The sequence below is a fragment of the Callorhinchus milii genome, unplaced genomic scaffold, assembly GCF_018977255.1.
Source record: "Callorhinchus milii isolate IMCB2004 unplaced genomic scaffold, IMCB_Cmil_1.0 Scaffold20, whole genome shotgun sequence".
Lineage (NCBI taxonomy): Eukaryota > Metazoa > Chordata > Chondrichthyes > Chimaeriformes > Callorhinchidae > Callorhinchus > Callorhinchus milii.
Window position 1 is genome coordinate 6,222,332 of NW_024704761.1, and position 20,567 is coordinate 6,242,898.

The 20,567-nt window shown below is 44.6% G+C and overlaps 1 protein-coding gene across 1 annotated transcript in view; it reads right to left on the bottom strand.

The window, feature by feature from the left end:
• The window catches only part of sdk2b (sidekick cell adhesion molecule 2b), a 292,198-nt gene that overhangs the window by 78,661 nt on the left and 192,970 nt on the right, over positions 1-20,567 (bottom strand). Inside the window, exons 10-25 of the mRNA XM_007888572.2 lie at positions 19,055-19,171; positions 18,489-18,656; positions 17,296-17,398; positions 16,473-16,649; positions 16,152-16,288; positions 14,648-14,795; positions 13,489-13,629; positions 13,127-13,308; positions 12,203-12,318; positions 6,959-7,154; positions 6,151-6,249; positions 5,436-5,627; positions 4,924-5,045; positions 3,496-3,605; positions 2,940-3,090; positions 2,171-2,408 (exon numbers count right to left, since the gene is read on the bottom strand). Of these exons, the coding sequence (XP_007886763.1) occupies positions 2,171-2,408; positions 2,940-3,090; positions 3,496-3,605; positions 4,924-5,045; positions 5,436-5,627; positions 6,151-6,249; positions 6,959-7,154; positions 12,203-12,318; positions 13,127-13,308; positions 13,489-13,629; positions 14,648-14,795; positions 16,152-16,288; positions 16,473-16,649; positions 17,296-17,398; positions 18,489-18,656; positions 19,055-19,171 (2,397 nt within the window). The remainder of the gene's footprint in view (positions 1-2,170; positions 2,409-2,939; positions 3,091-3,495; positions 3,606-4,923; positions 5,046-5,435; positions 5,628-6,150; positions 6,250-6,958; positions 7,155-12,202; positions 12,319-13,126; positions 13,309-13,488; positions 13,630-14,647; positions 14,796-16,151; positions 16,289-16,472; positions 16,650-17,295; positions 17,399-18,488; positions 18,657-19,054; positions 19,172-20,567) is intronic.

Sequence of the window (20,567 nt, forward strand, 5' to 3'; positions counted from 1 at the left end):
TTATCCGCCATTATTTCTGCATGATTTCCCCAAAGCAGAGATACGAGGGGAAGATGGGGGGGGGGGGGGGGGGTGGGGGGGAAGCAATCAATTAAATCCACGTGTTCAGTTTGTGGCTTCTGGATCACAAGGTTGTGGGTTCAAGCTACACATCAGGACTTGAGCTCACAGACTGGGGTTCACACTGCAGTGAGAAATGATGAGATAAATGTTGAAAGATCCTGTGATGCTATGGTAAAGCAGAAGGGAGTTTCTCCTGGTAGCCTGGCCAAGAATACTACAAGTTAATCGACCATTCACTTTGTAGGCTGTTTCTGGGACTTCGCAGGCAGAATTACTTGTCTATAAAAACAGTCACCACGTGTGACAGTAATTGTTTTAATGTGGCAAGCTGCTGTAAAAATTCAAGAGCTCTTTCTCTGATAAATTTGTATTTACTCCACTCGGTCGTCGGAGAAGATTAATGACAATGTGGCGATTCACTGACCTTACAAGAGGCTTCTTCACACAAAGACAAACATCAAATTGGCTAGCGCTTGCCTACAAAACACACAGTCACTACGCTTTACAGCATATCCCCGTGGAAGTGCTTTGAAATGTCCTCCTGATGTGAAAGGCGCTTTACCAAGGATGATTATTATTTACACTGCCATGTGTGGAGCGACAGACTTGGCAGATAGGATAATCAGACATAGCGGCAATGTGACGAGGGGCAATGATCATACGCATACGCTCCCCAAACATGCTGTATGATCATTGGGCGGCAGCAACCGTATGTGCCACTGGGATAAGCATCGTTTCTAAAAATACGTCACAGTCCTGTGTGGCACAGTGTAAACACAGCATGGCTTGGTATCACAGTGAAACTTTAGTGAACCCAAGTCACACGGAGTGATTGTAACTCAGTCTTTCTCTCCTTTGTGCAGCGATCAGGGGGGATGTTTGCTCACTCTATTCTTGCGACTTCGCTGCTTGTTTCCAATTATTAGCCTTTTGAAAACCTCCCTGCGGTCAAAGGATATGTTTAATTAAAGTCCAATAACTTTCAAAGACCCGATCAGCAGGATCTCAACGCTTTGTTGTCTCCGCTAAGAACTGAGGTTCACGGACTCTCTGAAGCCTCGTGGCACACTTTGATGGAATCGTAAACAGCCGGCACGTTAATGCTTTGAAGAATGATGCATCTTTTTTTTCCATTTAAATGAAAAAAAATTCAAGCATAATTTTCCTTTATGTCTTTCAAGGAACTGTCTGGGAGGAGTTCCAGTTGTGTGAAGGGTTTGAAAGGACACTTTGCTGAGCTGAATGTAATTCAGTGCTGTTTCACTGTTGGGCTCCGTAATTGTTTCTTATAATAGTAATAGTACGTGAAAGGCGAGATGCGACTGTAATTTGCTGTTGTTGTTTGTTGTTCATATGAATGATAACAATACTACTACAAATAATTATTATTAATACTACTAATACTACTGCAAATAATACAATATTCTCTTACAGGCACAAACTGAGGATTATCAGAACAAAGAGGGAGTGGTTGTACACAGGGTGTTGTGAGAATGTGAAGAGATTTAGCCCAAAATGGCTGTTCAAGTGGAGTCTGCAGCGACTTTTCAAAAGGGAATTGGATAAATACTTGAGGAAAAATAATGAAGGTTATGGGAATAAGAGCAGAGGAATGAGATTAGTGCGGACAGCTCCAGTCGGGGAAGTTAGCACCAGCACAGCCACAATGGGTCAAATAGCCTCCTGTACTGCAGTTTCTATCACACCACCTACTGAGCACACCTTTACTGCTTTGTGAACGCTGAACATGACAGCACCATCAGATGTTACGGTTGCATGAGATTGCCACAGTGAATAGGCGGGCGGGGGGGGGCCTTTAAACAGTAGCACTGCTCAGACTTGTCTACAGTTGCCTGTAGAAGATTCTGTGCACACACACCCCACACACGCAGTGTAACACAAGCTTGATAATCCACTCTGCACAGTTGTGTTATGATACACACCAGTTCAGTTCGACTGAGCAACGAGCCAAAGCAGTGGTGGGTTAACCCAATGGGCTGCTAGAGGCACTTTAGGAGGATCTTAACAGGACCGTCAACCCGACCTGAGCAAACTGTTAATCAGGCAAAGGGAGGGAAGGAGGGGAGGAGCTTACGACACAACGCACCAGACTCTCTTGTGCGACCTTTGATTTCTTGGCTCCACGGCCCAGAGCCGATAGCATTGAAGGCCTGGACCTGCACTGTGTACTCTCTCCACTCCTCCAGATCCTCGATGGTGAACTCCCGCTCGATCCGGTCGTTGATGACGTGTATGCGAGGGGGTCTATTTCCATACGTCCTCCTGTACTTCAGTTTGTACCCGACCGACTCCGGATTCCCATTGTACTCCAACTCAGGCAAAGGCTGAAACAAAGAGCGACAAGCATCCAGAATACAGCTCACAATCTTTCACTAATGAAGGGTATAATAATAGTAATAATAATGATATAGTGGTGGGGGGGGAAAGGACAAGGTAAATGGGATTGAAAGAATTGCTCTTAAAAGAGCCAGCACAGACACAATGGGCTGAATGCCCTTCTTCCGCGCTGTAAATTTCTACGGTTCTATGGGACCTTGTTTCCGGTTGTAAACGGAAGAAGCCAGGAAGAGAAACATTGGCCAGTTTGATATCTCCAACCCCGCTCTCCGGAATTTTACACCGAATCGCGGCGTCCGGAAGCAAAACAGTGAGGTTGTAACGGCGCGGGTTACGAAAACGTGGCTGACGCGTGGGTTCGTGCTGAGAATGCAGAAGCTCGGTCAGGTCTCCTTCCCTGACGGTAACGCCCGTCTGAGCTCGGCAAATTCAATTCGCTGCAGAGGAGTAAACCCCATCGAACTGGGTCCTCTAATACGTGTGAGAGTGCAGGGTCAACGCAAGTGGCTGGTACGTACCACCCAGCGTAGCCAGAGGCTCGTCTCGCTCGCAGTCCGCAGGGTCACGTTGGCCGGGGCCATGTCGGGTGACGCCTGCAGGGTCTGGATTTTGCGGGACACCTGACTTGGCTGACTTGTCCCAACTATGTTCACCTGTCTCATGCGGAACCTGTGGAAACAAAACAGACTCTGCTTTTCTTTACATGTACCCACGCAGCGGCGTAAGAACGAGCCTTCGCTTCTGCTAATAATGAGAACAACCTCCTCATTGAATGCGGCGCCATTCACGTCGGGAGGACGCGCTTCATGGGATTTCGTGCAAAGTTTCGCGACTGCGCATTTTCGTGGGCGAACGAGGCCGCTGATTTGCCCACTGCCGTGCCCCGCAACCAACCCCGCAAGTGAATGGGTTAAACCTTCACTCAAAGCTGAGGGACACGGGTTTATTTCTGGATACATCTGAATCGCATTTCTTGGTTTTCAATGGATTTTGGGAAACGTTTGAGCCCGAGCCTCTGCTCGCAAGGAGAACCCTTTCCTTTTAAGTCACTCCTCACGCTGGTGCAGACTGTACCTGTAGTAAGTGAAAGGGTTGAGGTCAGGGACCTCGAGTGACCGAGCGTCTGGCTCGTTGGGCAGCTGATGAACAAGGAGCCATTCTTCGTTCTCACCAATGACTCCGACCTGAGCAAAGAGAGCAGCAATCGTCAATCAGCAAGAGGACTCTTGGAACCTTGGAAGTTTATGATACAATAATAATATAATAATAATCAAATAGCGCCTCATCACGTCGTCGAGACGTCACCAAGCGCTTCACGGAATATATTGTAAAGTGGAAACGACTGGATATTTTGTGGGTGAAATGAGACCAATTCATGATACGACGAGAACAATCAGTCCATCAAACGATCCCTCAATCTATTAATCATAATACCCATTAATGACAACCTTAAAAGAAGAATCAATGTAAAAGTAAAAGATAGGAAACAAAGATTTTTTTTATATATTGAATTGGACTGAACAATAAAATAAATATCCAAATGGATACTCAATCACAGTAACTCCTTATCACATCAAAACTCATACTCTGTGAACCAGCACACTGGGGACATGGAATATATATGTTATTTAATTACTGAGAGCACGGGGAAGGCCTTGATAGAGGTCGCTGAACTTGTGAAGAATTTGGAATAGGTTTATGGTATAAGAAGAAGAACAGGGATGTAGAATGTACACACCAGCATGGGTGGTGGGATGAGAAACTATAACGAGTTACCAGAAAGAATCAGTGTTCGCAACTCAGAGTCACTGGTAATGCTTCTAGTTACAAATCTTTCCAAATGTAGACCCCCCCCCATTCCCACCACATTGCATGAAACAGATACAAATAACTCTAATGTGGATCGTGAACCCCATCTTGTGGTGTAACTCTAGGCTTCTGCTGAACAAGGCAACACACTATTGTTGAGATGTTCAGTGGCGCAGAGCTGAAGATGGGAGGGGTGAATCCTGCTGCATTTGGAGCAGATAATTTGCAACAGGTTCATTCCGTGTTGACGGAGTCACAGCATTCTACATTTTGCTTTTGCTCCCAAGTTATTGTCACTGTCTCGGTTTGCAATACTGCAATCGAAACACTGGCTGTCCAGCACCTTGGGACGTCCTCCCGACGTGAAAGGCGCTATACAAATGTAATCTTGTTGTTGTTGTTGTAAATGGAACTTTGCTATTCCCCTCTCTGTAGTGCCCACAGTTTAAAACGAGGCAGTTGTGGGAGAAACTGAGTTCCCACAGGTGCATTTCAATCTAGTGGCATTAGGTCTAAGTGTTGCTTTTACTTGTGAATGTATGTTCATTCACTTCAAATCCTTGTTTCAATTGATCGAACCCCTAAGAGAGGAAAAGCTCACAACATTCCTTAATCACCGTTTTACACACACTCTCTCTCACAAACTGCCCAACGCCCACAGTTTGTTGCTGCCATTGTTTGTGTCCGATCTACCTGTGCTTCCACCAGCCATCGAGATATGGAGGTTTTACCATCGTAGCCAGGCCTGAACTGAAGGGTCACTGTGCGGGGCCCGATGTTAGAGATGGCCAGGTTCGTTGGGGCACCGGGCAATTCTGATCAAGAGAAGAGGTGAGGAGAATAAACATTACTCTTTATATGATACTGCAGTGAAATCCAGTATTTAAAGCCAGCTCCCATCACTTTAACCAGGTATCTGTTAAGGAATACGGGGCAACTGGATGTGAGGTACAGATCAGCCATGGTCTTACAAATGGCGGAACAGGTTCGAGGGGCTGAATAGCCTACTCCATTTTCCATGTCTATGTATCTAGCAAAATAAAGTATATGTGTGATAACACACAACACAAGTAACACTACAACGTTACGCTACCTTCACCCTTTATCTAAAAGAACAGTACATATCAGTATCAGGTTTTGCTGAGATCTTGCTCACATAGGGAGTAAATGGACGCATCGCACTTAATGAAGCAGTGGCTCAGTACCTGGAGGAACACCTGAGGAGATGGTGGAGGAGGAGACTTGTCCTTGTCCCTTTGACGTCATGGCAGCGACCTCGATGGTGTAGGTGGTGAGTGCTGTCAGCCCAGTGACCCGGTATTCCAGCGTCATGTTGGGCAGGTAATGAGTCACTCGGGTGTTCGTCCGATTGTACTCCTCCCAGGAAATCCGGTAGCCTGGACAGAAAAAACACTTTGGGCACATCAGGTTCCTGCTAAGAATGCTTTACAAGTCACCAGTTGGGGTAGAACATTGTCTCTAGTTTTACAGGTCAATCCTGACAAAAATGAAGCAAGTTCGATCCCCAATGGCTTTGAATCCTTCACACATCATGCCGCCTGCTTTTCCCTGACACTCCATGCATCAATGGCCACAACTATGGTCTGTCTCAACTTTTGTTACAAAAGTCAACTCTAAATGATCGGATCGGTTTCTTCCTATTCAATTTATGGGTCACGGGCTACATTCATGCTTTTCATGCTCTCCATTCATGACCGGTCTATTTAAATGTTCCTATTGTGCTTTGTTAATCAGTTTTCAAGTCTGTCGCTTTGACAACTTGCTTAAAGAGGAAATGGGAACAGTTTAGATTGAGCAGCCCATTTTAATTCCATTCTAAGGCTTTGTTGCATGCTATTTGCGATGTTGCTCACATATAAACTGGATATTACCCCTTCCCCAAGCTCTTGAACAACTGACCTGTGAGAATTCCATTCTTTTCATGTGGCTCTCTCCAGCTCACTTTCAGAGACGTGTCCAAGATCTCCGTGAAGCTGAGATGTCCGATAGGACCAGGGTCTAAAGGAAACAGAAGATCACGATCATGATGGTCATGATGATGATCATGATCAGATGCCGACCTATTGCTGGGCAAACAGAGATGATTAATAGGAAGATCATGGAGACGCCGTTTTGGAAGGATGGATCAAAGGGGCCGAAGGACCTTCTTCTTCCAAACTTCATAGTGATAACTATGCCTCGCATGCTGACATGCGAAGGAGCCAACATTGCTCGTAAGCACAGTCTTGGATGGACCAAGGAGTTTTTTGTATTTAGGACTGTGCCTGTGTTTCCCACCATGGCTGTTCCCAACCTTGGTAGGACACTGCAGGATCTGCAGAGGACCAGCATGTCAGCTCTCCTCACTCACTCACCTGCTGCTGTTGCTGCAGTGGGAGGATTAAATGGCTGATTTCCTGGAAGGGGTGAGATTGTGAAATCGATTAAGAGGCACTTCTTCATACAGATCTCACTTATGGCATTAGTGGGCACTCAGGATCACAGCAGGTCACAACAACCCAACTCACCATCTAGCATCACACAAACTGTGGATGAGTTGCATTGGGGCAAGGGAGCAATAAAAAAAAAGGCACCAACAAAGGAAGACTGGCACAAAATCCCTCTTGAACCTAAACAGCAAGGGGAAATGGAAACATGAAGTGATGGGAGAGCAGGGCCTGGACAACGCACACATTTGGATGGGTCTGGGGTTTTGGAAAATACTCACAGTCTTCGTGCGTGCGTATGAGTTCTGAAGGACTCCTGGGCCCATCGCCAGGCGTAGTGAAACACAGCACTGACGTGTAGTACTCGGTGAACTTCTTCAGTCCTCGGATGTACCCGACGTGGCCCGAGTCCTGGAAATTTGGCCGCACGGTCACCATGGTAACCTCTTCAAACAGATCCGGCTCCCAGGCTAACAACTGGACATGAAACATTAATACCAATTATGAGGGGAGCGGTGCTGACTACACGGGGAAAGAACGATGATAAATTACTGCTATAAATCAACATATTTTCAGCATCTATCAATAACTTGCCGTTCGCATGCGTCATACACTGGATTACATCGAAGGAAAGTCAAAGGGATTTGGGTTCTCACCAGCCAAAGAAAAAGTTTTTTTNGATCCTTTTGATCTTTTATCCGTTTGGTAAATTCTGTACTTGGTAATTTATGAGGTTTTAGGGTCCTCTGGTGGCAGTTAAGGAACACTGCAGCTGCTTTTCTCCAATCAGACAGTTGCAAGGAGGGCACTGAATCGAACTAAGCCTTTTGTTTCGTGCGGACACTTACGTATCGCACATCTGTTTGCGTCTGGGACAGTGGATCACTGCTGTGAAACGGACACCTGCTCTGATGGCAGAGAAGGCCTGTGGAGTCCTGTAGCTCATTGGTTAGAGCACTCGCTTTGCAAGCGAGAGACCTGAGTTCAATTCCAGGCAGAGGGAGAAACCTTGGGCAAGTTTCCTTACTCCACACAGAGCCTAATAATAATCCCTCCAAAACCAAAAAACAATAATAAATTGTTCATTTTCAATCCACGACTGTTTGTGGGACACTGCTGTGCGCAATTGGCTGCCGCGTTCACCCACAAATATACAGTCAATTCACTTTACATTATATTCTGTGAAGCGCTTTGGGATGTCTAGAAGACGTGAAAAGTGCTATATCAAATGCAAGGATTATTATTATTATTATTAAGGCAGTCCTTAGAAGGGAGCAGGGAACACGCAGCAGATTCAAGTCAGGAGGGCAGAGTGTATCCGCTAGGGGATACGCTCTTTCATTCTCTCACTCTCCAGTAAAGAGAACGAGATAGAGGGAAGGCTCCCCCAGCATCCAGCGCAAACAAAAACATCCCCTTACAATGTATTCAACCCAATATTCCGGCAGGTCAACTGGGAACAGCTTTTAGGAATACAAAGTGGGAGGAGGAAAGAATGCAAATGCTGCTTTGGTTAATGCAGGTTATGTCATGTGGAGTATTATCAATTAAAATTAGTATTGCACATCAGATTGAGTTGGTTTTAAGCAATTTCCTTTGGCTGGGAGAGTTGAATCTTCTCTGTGACTGTCCCTGAGGGTCTGACACTAGTTGACTGGAAGTGTGGCTGCAAGCGGGGTGAAACAATGGTTTAATTTAAGGCTTGTCCGTTAAGAGGTGGAGATGGTACTTTGGCAGTTTTTAGGGATGAGAACGCTGATGTTATGGCCCAAACCATTAACAGGGGCGAGTCTCAACTCTGCGGCTTTTATGCCAGACCCCAATTTTTCTTTCAAAGGAACAGCCAGCAATAGTTCAGATCCTCCTAAGATTTGGCTTCAAACGAGGAACTTGTCTCTCATTATCTACCCCAGGAACATGTCACATAGTTTAGTTTTAAGATGCTGGGTACAACAGTGCTGGAAAACAGTTGATTTATAGGAGTCTATGGAAAAAAACACACACGATCAGGAAGTTAATGCTTGAGAAAGATTCTTGACAGGTATACTTGCCAACAGCTGGGATACTTATTTTTAAATGTGACATCTCACCATCTCTGTTGAAAAGGCACCAGAGAAGTGAAGCGATGAGGATTAATTTGACTTTATTGTTTAGTTGTGATGCTAGTTCAGCTTCACATTAGAAACCCTGTATCACTCACCCAGCCTACAATAGTCTACATTTCGCTGAATTGCGTTACACCGGATTAATACTAACCGTTAGCCTGGACATCTTAAGTGGACTTTGCATTGTACTGAATGTCTTTTCAGCTGCTGAAGAAGTAAAGCTGAACTTCTAATGTGCAATCTCACTTTCTTCATAAAGAAGTCAGAGACATGTTCCTCCCATTCATTTGAGTTCACTATTGATACCCGAGGAACATCTAGATAAATGTTGCTTCCTCTCATTAAATCAAAGTCATAACAGTACAACCATTTGATTGCCACTTCCTGCTAGCCTGCCTCCTGTGCTATCTGAGCAACCACTAACTGCCACTTCCAATAAATAATCAAATGGATTTTCGGCTATTCCTGATTCCATTACAGAACTACTCAAGGAAAATAGGAATGTGTCAAGGCCGGAAAAAAGACAGTGACAATCCATGTGATAGAGAGCTATGTTAGCAATTTAAATAACTTGCAAAATTCTAGATGCGCTAAAATGGCACTAAAAATAAATCTACTCCCAGATTCAATTTCTGCCCAGTCGTGTAGGAAGTAGTGATCTACAGGACCTTGGATGTGTGGATCTGGCGGCTCCTCTGGAACCATAACAACTGCCCAGAGAACGAGGCTGGATTATTCATCTTTCACAGAGACAAGTGCCTTTGCATTCCAATGTGTTTTACAGCCATACTTTGTCAAAAGCTGATTCTATTTAGCACTAAAAATGCTGCTCTACTGTAGACTGGGCGAGTCTTCTGAGCAGAAGTCGTTGGCAAGTATTCATGACGCACGGTTATTGCTTGAATAATTCAGTTTATGAGGCTGAGTGAGTGTTATTAAAACGCAGACAATAGACGGGTGCACTTTAAACTTTTAGCGCAAGTCAATAAAACCTCTGCATCCCTGGCTTTTAGGATTGTAACGAAAATTGGAATGAGAGCGGTTGAGCTTGTTCTAAGATTGGATAAGGTTTGATATGATTTAATGACAAATGTGAAGGCCACTCTTAGACTTCTGAAAACAGCCAAACTCACTTTGCAGGTTTCTCATCCAAACTTCATCAAACGGCCAAAACAGATTAAAAAAAACCAAAAATGCAGATGGTCGATTGATGAGATGGTGTGGGAAAAGGGGAAAAGGTGATGGGGGAGTGGAGGGAAAAGTGTAGAGTGACATGCAGCATTACAGTTCCCCCCCCACCCCACCACCGCAACATGCACCTATTCTTCCCCTCCCCGCACCCATTAATTGGAGGAAAAGCTACTCTCAATGAGCTAATATTGTACGACGGCAAAACCAATTAAAAGAAATAACAGTCTCTAATATACCCATGTGTACCAGAAAGCCATGGAAAGGAGAAAAGTTCTCCTTGAATGTGGCAAAACATTTTTCAAAGGCGAAGAGTTGGGGGCGTAATGGTACAATTCATGTGAAATGACTTAAAACACACCATTGTGTTATTTGCATCATTTGATGTGCTGCAGAGGAAGATTGGTTACTCTGTCTTGGCTGAAGGCAGTGAGACAGTGCATCCTTATGTTCATCAAAATCATAAACCTACAGCTTGTCCTCTGTAATGTACATACTGTTCACAATCTATTCACAGTTTGCACAACAACTTTTTTTTATGTTCCTGAATATTTTGCCTGAAAGGGCCCAGTCACTACAATTGACAGCAATCAGTCGTGAAGGGCTTTGAGAGGTTTCAACATGACCGTTGCAACATTGGCAGTCAAGGTAATTATCTGTATTTTTGATATTTTGGCAATGGGGACGTATTCAAGTCTTTTAATGAATTGATGCAGCAATATCAAATGCTTCCTTGTTTTTCCTATAAAGAATAGATTTTCTGCTCTTTCTGAAAGATGTATTCATTCACCTGTGAAATATGCATGAAACCTGAATCTCTTTCATCTTTGAGACACCACTAGATCAACAACATTTAAGGAATGGACCTCAATGCAGTTAAGGCCTGACCAAGATGGACTCAGTGATAGACCAAAGGAAAAATGGACTGAACCTTTTCACTTGCATAGGTTTTCCTCCAATATTATACTTTATCCCCCTGTGCAAGAAAACATATCCTCTTTACAGTATGTCAGTGACCCCACATTTACACAAAGGGGGTTAAGTGAGTTAGAACGAAAGGCAGGACAGGGTTAAAATACTACAAAAAAAGTGTAAAAAAAACCATTGGCTGAGCAGTCACTGTCACAGCGGCTAGTGTTTCTGTCTCATTACGTTCCCAGGCAAGAAGCTAGAGTAGAGATAGTCAGATAGCATAGGTCAATTGCACAGCAATGAAATTAGGCAGAAATAACCAATAAAGAAATAATAACTTCAATCTGTACAGTTTTTCTCATTGCTCAAATGTAAACCAACTTAGAATTAACAACTGAGAACATACAGCGAGATGGATAAGCAAAATTGGCATACATCTGCTTGTACCTCGATTCAGAAAAGCTGTTTCCATTTATTTTTATTCTCGGGATTCATTTTGCTAAATTATTGATGTGGCCATTTTCGCATTAACGCTGCTACTTCATGGTCATGTTTCCAGGCTTTTTTTTTAGAAAATAAAATAAAATGTGTGAAATTTTACCAAAATTGAGCGTTACCGTGTTAAAATTTAATTTAAAAATCATGAACAGGCATTGCTCACTCTTGTGACCTGAAACCCGTTTTCTAACTCACATTATTTCTAACCAGACAGTCCATCAGAATACAAATAAAATGTGCTTGCGAATATTTCTCTGCAGCACTTAATCTCTGTTTATAATTGCTTCAACGTTGTGGATTTGCTGAGCTTGATTCAATTTTCACATGCTGTTGAGACATACGTACTGCGGAGTATTGAAATAGTCAACAGGAGTAGAAACCCTGGCCAATTTACTGCCTTTATGATCTAGGGATATCCAGGTCACTTTTAGCTCCTTGCTTCTCCCTCATTTAGAATACCTACTTAAGCACAGGCGAGGATTTAGACTGAGCATTTCGGCTGCCCGATTGAGCCAATTGTGCTGTTTTTGTCGTGGTACTGATCTGTATAAGGCAGAGGGGTCCCTAATTGGATCCAAATGCTGGTGGTTGGTTGAGCCTTGCTCGGATGACATTAGAGACATTACAATTAGCTTCAGGGTTAAGAGGTGGTTAACCTCCGCTGAGGTTTCCAATACTGATCATTAGTCAACTGTGGAAAATGTACATATGTGGATGTTGCACAAGGATACGATCACAAGCCTCAAATCCCTCCAGCACCAATTTACACTGGGGCAAAACATTGCTATGCATTTAGAAGCAGGTTAAAACCGTGACCGTTACCTTGTAGCCCTGGTTAATGCCGTTAATGAACTGAGGGCTGGGCGGTGTCCAAGTGAATCGGATGGTGGTGGAATTGATGGCTTCGGCATGCACGCTTCCCGGAGGCACTGTGGGAACTGGAGATAGCAACAGATTGGAAGTTCAGATTGGTTTACCAAAAAATGAAGAGGAAATGGTCCTTTGGGGCAAGGTATTCACAAATACGTTTCAATTGGAAAATTTCAGGTCTGTGGGATCCCTAATTTGATCTATTGCATTCCTGACAATAAAAGACATTTTAACTTTCCCAATGTTCATCCAACCTGTTGCACTTCTTACCCCCACTCTCCTGAATCGGCTCAGTTTAAAAGGAATGAGATAAGCAATTTTTCCTTTTGTTCTTCTCCCACCCCCGCCAAAAAAAATGGGAGTCTTCACTTTAATGCAACTGTCCATCTTAATAACTTTAAATGCAATTGTCCTATTTAGGGATACGAGTCGGAGTGATATGTTTGACTCTAACTCTGCGACGTGTGGCTGAGAGTCAGGCGTTCAAGTCAAGCTCTATGTAATTCTACACCAAACATATTCCATTGGATACATCGGTTCAGAACTGTTTAAGTGCCCATGTGATTTATTTTTTGCATCTCCTTGTGTTATTGTACTTGAAAGCTGGAAAAGAAAACTGAAATGGAATAAGAAGCATATCTTGAAACTTTACAATCATATCCATTCACAGACCCTCATATCGATTGAGTGCATCTCAGATCCTCTTAACTATTAAGAAGAGAAAGTGTGTGCAATCCCCATGTCTTTCGGAGCACGTGATTTGATCTAAAGTTGGTCAGTGATTAGTTTTCCAAACTGCCATGGGTAATCTTGTTAACTTCCTTCCTTACTCTCCTTTCCCCCCTCAGCCCACCCTCAGTCAGCCACAGTACCCACCCCCTTGCAGGGTCCACTCGGTGACAGTGGGGCTGTACACCCCCAAACCAGCCCCGTTATAGGATGCAACTGCAATCTCGTAGTTGGTCCAGATTATGAGATCCTCGAGCAGGAAGTTGTTGACTTCAGAACTGGTGATGTTCTTATATTGGTGGTCGACTGGTAAACCTGCCAAGCAATATCTGTAGAGATCAAAGAAAGAAAGAAAAAAAGAAAGAAATCGCTTCAATGTCCAACTAACGTAATATTATTCCTCGCCACTTGTAAAGAGTGCAAGTCACAGCATATGTAAAGGTTGCGTCTGTCTGGTGCAAAGCGCATTCATTTGGTAAGAACGATGCTCTGCTACAAAATGCCAATACCTTATAATGTAACCCTTCATGGGCCCGTTCTGTTGGTTCTCCAGAGGTGGCTGCCACTGAATCATAATGGATTGGTTGGTTCTGCCACTTGCTATGACATTTTGTGGGGGAGCGCTGGGAGGCTCCTCGGGAAGTGATAACCTACAAGAGTTTGTGCAATTTGATACGGAGAGAAAGTTTAGTTAAAGGCAACCTTCATTTTTAATGAGCAAATGATAGTGCACTTTTGACTAACAAACATGAGTCGTGCTCATACTGCAACCCCATCCTTTACAATATAAAATCCCAAATTCTACTGTTTTCCGGGTTTTATTGCCCACGTTTCATGCACCTTTTTCCCTGATTCATTTGCAAAATAATGGTGGAGGAAGTTGAATGCTGTGTCTGAATAAAGACTGGTTTGCTCCTGGCCTTTTGCTCATTTTGCTAATTGTTTTCAGCTTGCGAAGCATAATAATAATAATTCTTGCATTTGATATAGCGCCTTAACAAGTTTTTGAGATGGCTCTAAGCGCTTCATAGAATATACTGCAAACAACAACAACAACAAGATTTCATTTATAGAGCACCTTTCACGTCGGGAGGACGTTCCAAAGCGCTGGACAGTTGGATCAGGACCCGAGCAGGGGGGAAATGGTCAGGGTGAGGGGAGGGAAGGGAGGGAGCGAGGAGGGAGTAGAGAGTCGAGAGGAGAGCTGAAGGCACAGTCAAAGAAAAAGGTCTTGAGACCGGCCTTGAAGGAGGAAAGGGAGGAAGCGGCGAAGGCACTGGGGGATGGAGTTCCAGAGCCTCGGGGCTGAGAGGCTGAAGGCCCGACCACCGATGGTAGGGCGGTTGGGGCGGGGGATGTGGAGCAGACCGGAGTCAGAGGAACGGAGGGTACAGGCAGGTAAATAGGGGGATAGTAGGTCGGAGAGGTAGGAGGGAGCGAGGCCGTGAATGGCCTCGTAGGTGAGGATGAGGATCTTGAATTCGAATTGACTGTATATTTGTGGGCGAAACCTGGCAGCCAATTGCGCACAGCAGTGTCCCACAAACAGTCGTTGATTTGGTGACCAAATTATTATTATTATTTTTTTTGATGGTTTTTTTTGAAGGAATGTGATGGATCCCAATTCATTTGAAGCAAGCTCCACTGTGGCCCATGCCTGGTCCTTACCTCTCAGTCTCTTTACTGAACTGCCCCTTTCCGACATCGTTCACGGCACAGATCCGGAACTGATAGGATCTGGCCGGTATAAGTCCCCTAACCATCAGTCCCGAAAACTCAGGATTAACATTCGACAGATGAACATTCCAGGGCGAGTCTACAATAACGAGAAATATTTATTGAAAACATTTTTTTTTGGCCGAAGTTTTCGCCAATGTTCTTCCGCGCCAACCTTACAGAATGGAAAAGGACTCAGAAACAATTCGAGTCGGAACCCATTGCCAGTCAACCAAAAGGTTGGCGGGATGGAGCTTTGGCAAAAAAACAGCTTAAATATCTGCACAGTTGGGTGTGGACAGTAGCAGTGCTCAGCTGGTAAGGTTAGCCACACTGCCTTAAGATGATCCCTGGAAGGTCACCTGCTACAGGTGGCCTGGAATTAGGTGAGCAGGGTGCGTCCCTCCAGGGAGAAAGTGTGCATTGAATTCCAGACTTGGGGAAATTTCCACGTGCAGGTGGCACGAATATGTGGAATGCTCAGCATGATTTGGATACTCGTAAGCACAGTGACAGGTTTCCACTTGTTTCAGACACTCAGCTGAGAAGAGTGTCAGAGGCCAGGAGATGCAACTGTATATCGGGCAACTTTGCTCCTCTGGAGGCAAACTCGTCGTATGAACCCGAGAACCCAATTAACACAGCAACAAAAGCTTTCAAATATCTGGTTGATTGCTGTGGCCCCTGTGATGTGCCAGGCTGGAATGTGAACTGATAATTACTTCATGTCACTGGCTGCCTTAATAGATTACAGAATACTGAAAAAAATTAGGTAAAAATATCTTCGTGACTTTGGCTGAATTGTGCTTTATGATCGTATTCCTGCAATTTGCAACGTTCCCATTACGAATGCAAACCATCATATCTCAGTTGAGATGGTTCCAGACAGGTCTTCGTATGCAGATTTAAGTCTGAGTCAGTAATTTTGTTTTGGACTGGAATTAAACTCTGTGATAGACAGCTTAACCTCGCAGTGGCGCTGTTTCAACTCAAATATTTGCACAGGTTAGTAACAGATACATAATGTGAGGTGTTTCCATTGAACTCATTTGGAAATCCAATGCAATTAATAGATTAGCATTTATAAAGGCGTGAATGGTACAATTAATCTGCTATTCAAATATACTTTGTGATAAGGGGCGCCAATTATGCAAGTGAATGGAATATTTTATGACGTGAATAAGAACACAGAGGTAAGATTAATTAAGTGGCCATTCATAAACACAATATTGACTGCTCAATCCCGGGACTTTAATGGTAGACCACAACCACAATTTACATTTGTATAATGCCTTGCATGCAAGGGGGGAGGGGGGAGGAGAGAGAGGGGGGAAGGGAGGGGGAGGAGGGGGAAGGGGAAACCTCTCAAAGTGCTTCACAGGATGTAATGTAAAGTGTAGTGACTGTGTGTTTTGTGGGTGATCATGGGTTGCTAGTGTGCTGCAGCATTACTTACTGTTCTCAGAAACCTCTAGTATGTAATGAATCAGGGGGCTGTTTCCATCGAATGGTTTTGCCCAGGTCAGTGAGATGGCTCTCTTCTCACTAGAACTCAGCTGAGCCACTAAATTCTCCGGAGCGTGTGGGAGTTGCCTGCACAGCGACGACGTTCAATTGGGAAGAAAGAAAAGTCAGCGAGAATGATATTTTTAACAAAAACGTGAAATTTTCTATGGACTTTTTTTTAAACAAAACATTTGACTTAAGATGTGAATTCAGCGCCCCAAACCTGCCTGCACCTCGCCCTAGTAGTTATTGTGTGTGACTGCCTGCTCACCTGACTTTGAGGTGGGCATTCCGAGAGTCATTGCCTCCGACTGAGATGACTTTACATGTGTAGACTCCGATGTCTCCTGACCAAGTCTGGGAAATGTGCAACGTTCCTTCTTCATCGAGTTGCATTCGTGGGATGGTGTCTAATTTCATGACAGATTTGTCTTTCTCCCACACATAGCTAATTAAGAGCAAGGGAAGGAAAGTCACAGGGCGGAATGATCACAGAATCTATCAATGGAGAATTAAAACAAAATAAGCTTCGGTTGTTGCTTTTTCCTGTCACGGATGCTCAGTAGTTGGGATCGATCTCTACCACATATAGTGATGACGTTCTTTTCACGAGGAAAGGGGAGATTTCATAGCAGAGCAAGCCAGTGAATGGATTGAGTGAGGGTACAGTAAATGGTCTGGCACAAGAAGTATATAGAGTATCCTCACAACCAGTATGAAGCACTGGTTAAGTTTACCATTAATTATCTAGTTAAGACCATCCTACATGTTAGGGCTTTGCTTACAAAGTTGAGGGAATGTCCATGCTCCCAAATGTCATTGAACAGCCAATGCCTTGGCTACCTATACCTGTCTGACTTTGCCAGCCATGTCCTCAAAGCTAGTTCAGACCCAGTGAGATGCTGCTGACCTGCCCTCCAAGCAGGAGAACTTAATCAACCTCACAAGGATGAAGGGCTGAGTGAACTTGAGTGGCATTCAAACCTAGAATCTTTTACTTCCAAGTCCAGTGCTCAACCGATCACGTCACCCAGGACTGCTGACACGAGGATCACTTCAGTAAGTCTTTACAGACATCTCAGTAAACACTTTACCTGATTGCAACATTAGGATCACGGGTCACGCCACACGTCAGCATTGCCACCGTCCCTTTGATAACACTCTGATCTTGTGGAGGAGTTGTGATACGGGTGCGAGCTGCAAAAACAAGTTTACAGAAGTCTGTCCTTTGTCCATCAATTGCATTCATCTTCGGTTCTCTATCTATTCTCTATTTCTCTATTTCTCTGAACAGCTTTGTTCTCAGATTGTCCGGATCTCAGACTCGTCTCTCAATAGGGGTAGTTCAGGACGATTTGTTTTTACATCCACCGGCAAACAGCTCCACCTCCCCAACTGGGTGAAATTTACGTTCAGCGCTTATAATAGGAAATCCCATAAATTGCCAACCTTGCCTAGAAGCAAGGTGCGTAACCCTGAACAGAATTTTTACTCTAATGTGCCTCCCCCCACAGCCTGTCCCCACAACTGATTGAAGAGATGGTAGATCAAACATCTTAACAGCTTTACAAAAGACATCCTTTCTTTCCCAAACCCCATCACAGGGATATACTGCCACCATCACTCTCTGTCACTCTACATGAGTTCCAATAGTAGTCCACGTGGTTATCAAAGTATCTCTCCTGATTTCTATGGGAGTCAGTGCCTTCTACCAGCCACAGCTACAAAACCCTAGAACTCTCACTACAGGCTAAGGGTAGTAGCTCCTCTTTATTTTGGAACAATTCCAGAATGGCCCAGAGACTGGACTGACGCCCTGGTTCCAATTGGATTTAATGGGCTTGCTCTTGGAAGCTTGGTGGGCTGCTCCTAAAATCGACAGCCTTGGAAGGAGGCGGAGAGGAGGTGAGACCTGAAGTAAAAGAGGCGGCGAGACTGAAAATGAAACCTGATGTTTTTAATCTGGATCTGCAAAAAATACATGAAAGCTGATAAACCTGCATCGGAAGCGAACAGACACCTACCTACTAAAGCACTCCTACCCTACACTAGAGGGCATTCTAACATTTCGATTGCTTGCGTAGAGTTTTTTTTGATCAGCCGGGTGTCTGCCACATGCAGAAACCCAGCACTCTGTTTAGGCGTATCGAAAACAGACTGACCCTTCCACACACTTAGAGATTAGAAGCAAACCCTGTTCCTGAACTTGTACCAGCCATGTTACAGGTCATGCTCTTTGAAGCAAAATCAGTAAAGTACCCAATGTGTTTGCCCTCTCGTTGCTTACCCCACACAACGAGGTCTGAGGAAGCTTCGTCCACTCCCCGCGAGTTTGTGGCCAGGCAGGTGTAACCTCCTGCGTCGGAGATGTGAGAGGGGCTGATGAGGAGGCTGCCAGACTCCAGCAGCGTGAAGCGAGGCAACTGGACTGAGCCGCTTGCCAGGACCTTCTCGCCTGGGAAATAAAAATAATAATAAATGGATCACTTCAACCCACGGCTGTGTGTGGGACGCCGCTGTGCGCAATTGGCTGCCGCGTTTCGCCCACAAAATATACAGTCAATTCACTTTACAGTATAGTCTGCGAAGCGCTTTGATAAGGCGCTGTATGAAATGCAAGGGTTATTATTATTATTATAAAGAAGGGACCAATTGGTGACTGCAGTCCACCGGCTTGAATCGGGAAAACTTCTTCAGGGACCATTTACGGAATAATGCACAAATCAACATCGCTCGTGTGCGTGCGGAAATAATGTGAAGTGCGCCCGGTTGTTTTTGCGTACCAATCACAGCCGTTTTAAAGGCTTTTCTTCCAGAGGACAGGAGCGGTGAAATATTATTCCATTCCTTTACCTTTCTGCCAAGTGATTGCAGGTCGTGGCGCCCCTGATGTTTCGCAAGAAAGGATGACTGACAGCCCATCAATCACGGAGCTGTCTGATGGTCCTTTGGTGATATTGGGAGGAATGCCTGAAAATTGCAGTAAATAAATGGAGCGGGTAAACCAAAATGTTTCTTGTTTTCAATCCATCAACTCACGGTGCGCAGAGTAAAATTCTTCCAACATTTATTTTCTGACGTTTATTAGTTCTAATTAGGAAGACTCTTGGCCTTAACCTAGCCTGAGAGCGAACAAAACTATCGTGTGAATGTTCCGACGTTCGGATGAAACCAACCTTTCTTTCACTCTGCCAGCTTTACCCTTCCTCCTGTTCCCTGAAGGGATTTTGACTCAATTTTTCCTTCTATTGGGACATGGTTCTTCAGGCGCCTTGCACAAGTGACCATTACTCAAGTGTGACAGCAGATGTCGCTAGGATTGTGTGGGGGAATAGCACAGCTGAGCCTAAACCTGTATTATTCGAAGTCCCCAAATGTACACCTCGCAGCAGGAGTATCTGGACAGTGATCAGAAGGATGGGAACAATCGTTTTTATTTACCCCTTCACTAACCCAGGGACACTGAGGCCACTTGCGCCCCAATTGCTGCTCAGATCAGCTAACTCAGGAATTCGAACTTCCAATCTTCTACGGTCCAGTCCTGCTCTGGTCTGTGACTTTTTATCCATTAAGAAAGACCGACTGTTATGGGCACGAGTCACAACAACTTGTACCTCTCTAGCGCCTTTTGCATAGGCTGTCCTACACGAAAGGGAATTGATCACACCCTGATCATTAAAAGGAAGATCAGCGTGTAATAGACCCCAAAATCTCACTCGGTTCATGACGCACGGCGCTTTGTTGCCTTTTCTGCCTGAATTCCTGAGATTGTTTTACGGGTTCGCGCCGAGAAAGTGCACTGTTCCAACAAGAATGATAACGATAAAACGATCCGTATTTTACAGAGGGGTGGGGGCAATGCTGGGCCCTGAAATGAATGGCGGAACAAAGTTGTCAATGTGGTAACAATGCACATGTGTGCATCAGTTTTACCTTTCACTCGTGTGAATTATCACTCCGCTGAGCAGTGAAATGATCCTCTTACATTGCTACGGCATAATTCAGTTTTACGCACTGATAGTCGGTTAGGGAGCTCGCCACGAGCTCCACAACCAATGGGCTCATTGATGGAGAACGACACGGTTTGTAAAATGACAGGAAGTTTCACATCCTTCACAGAGACAAAACAGCCGAGACAACAGCCCAGCTTTACCTGACTGCAGAAACCCAGAGTCTCGAGATCCCCGAGGGTGGATGGGGATCACAGCCTCATTAAAATTCTTCCCGCAAACACAAGGAATAGCGGGAAAGAGCTCGGAGATTTCAGCCAATTAAGAAAGAAGACCGAAAAGGAGGGTGTCCCCGTGCCTCCGATCTGTTCTTAAACTTGTGCCAGGAGAATAATTTCATTTTAACTCAGAAAATG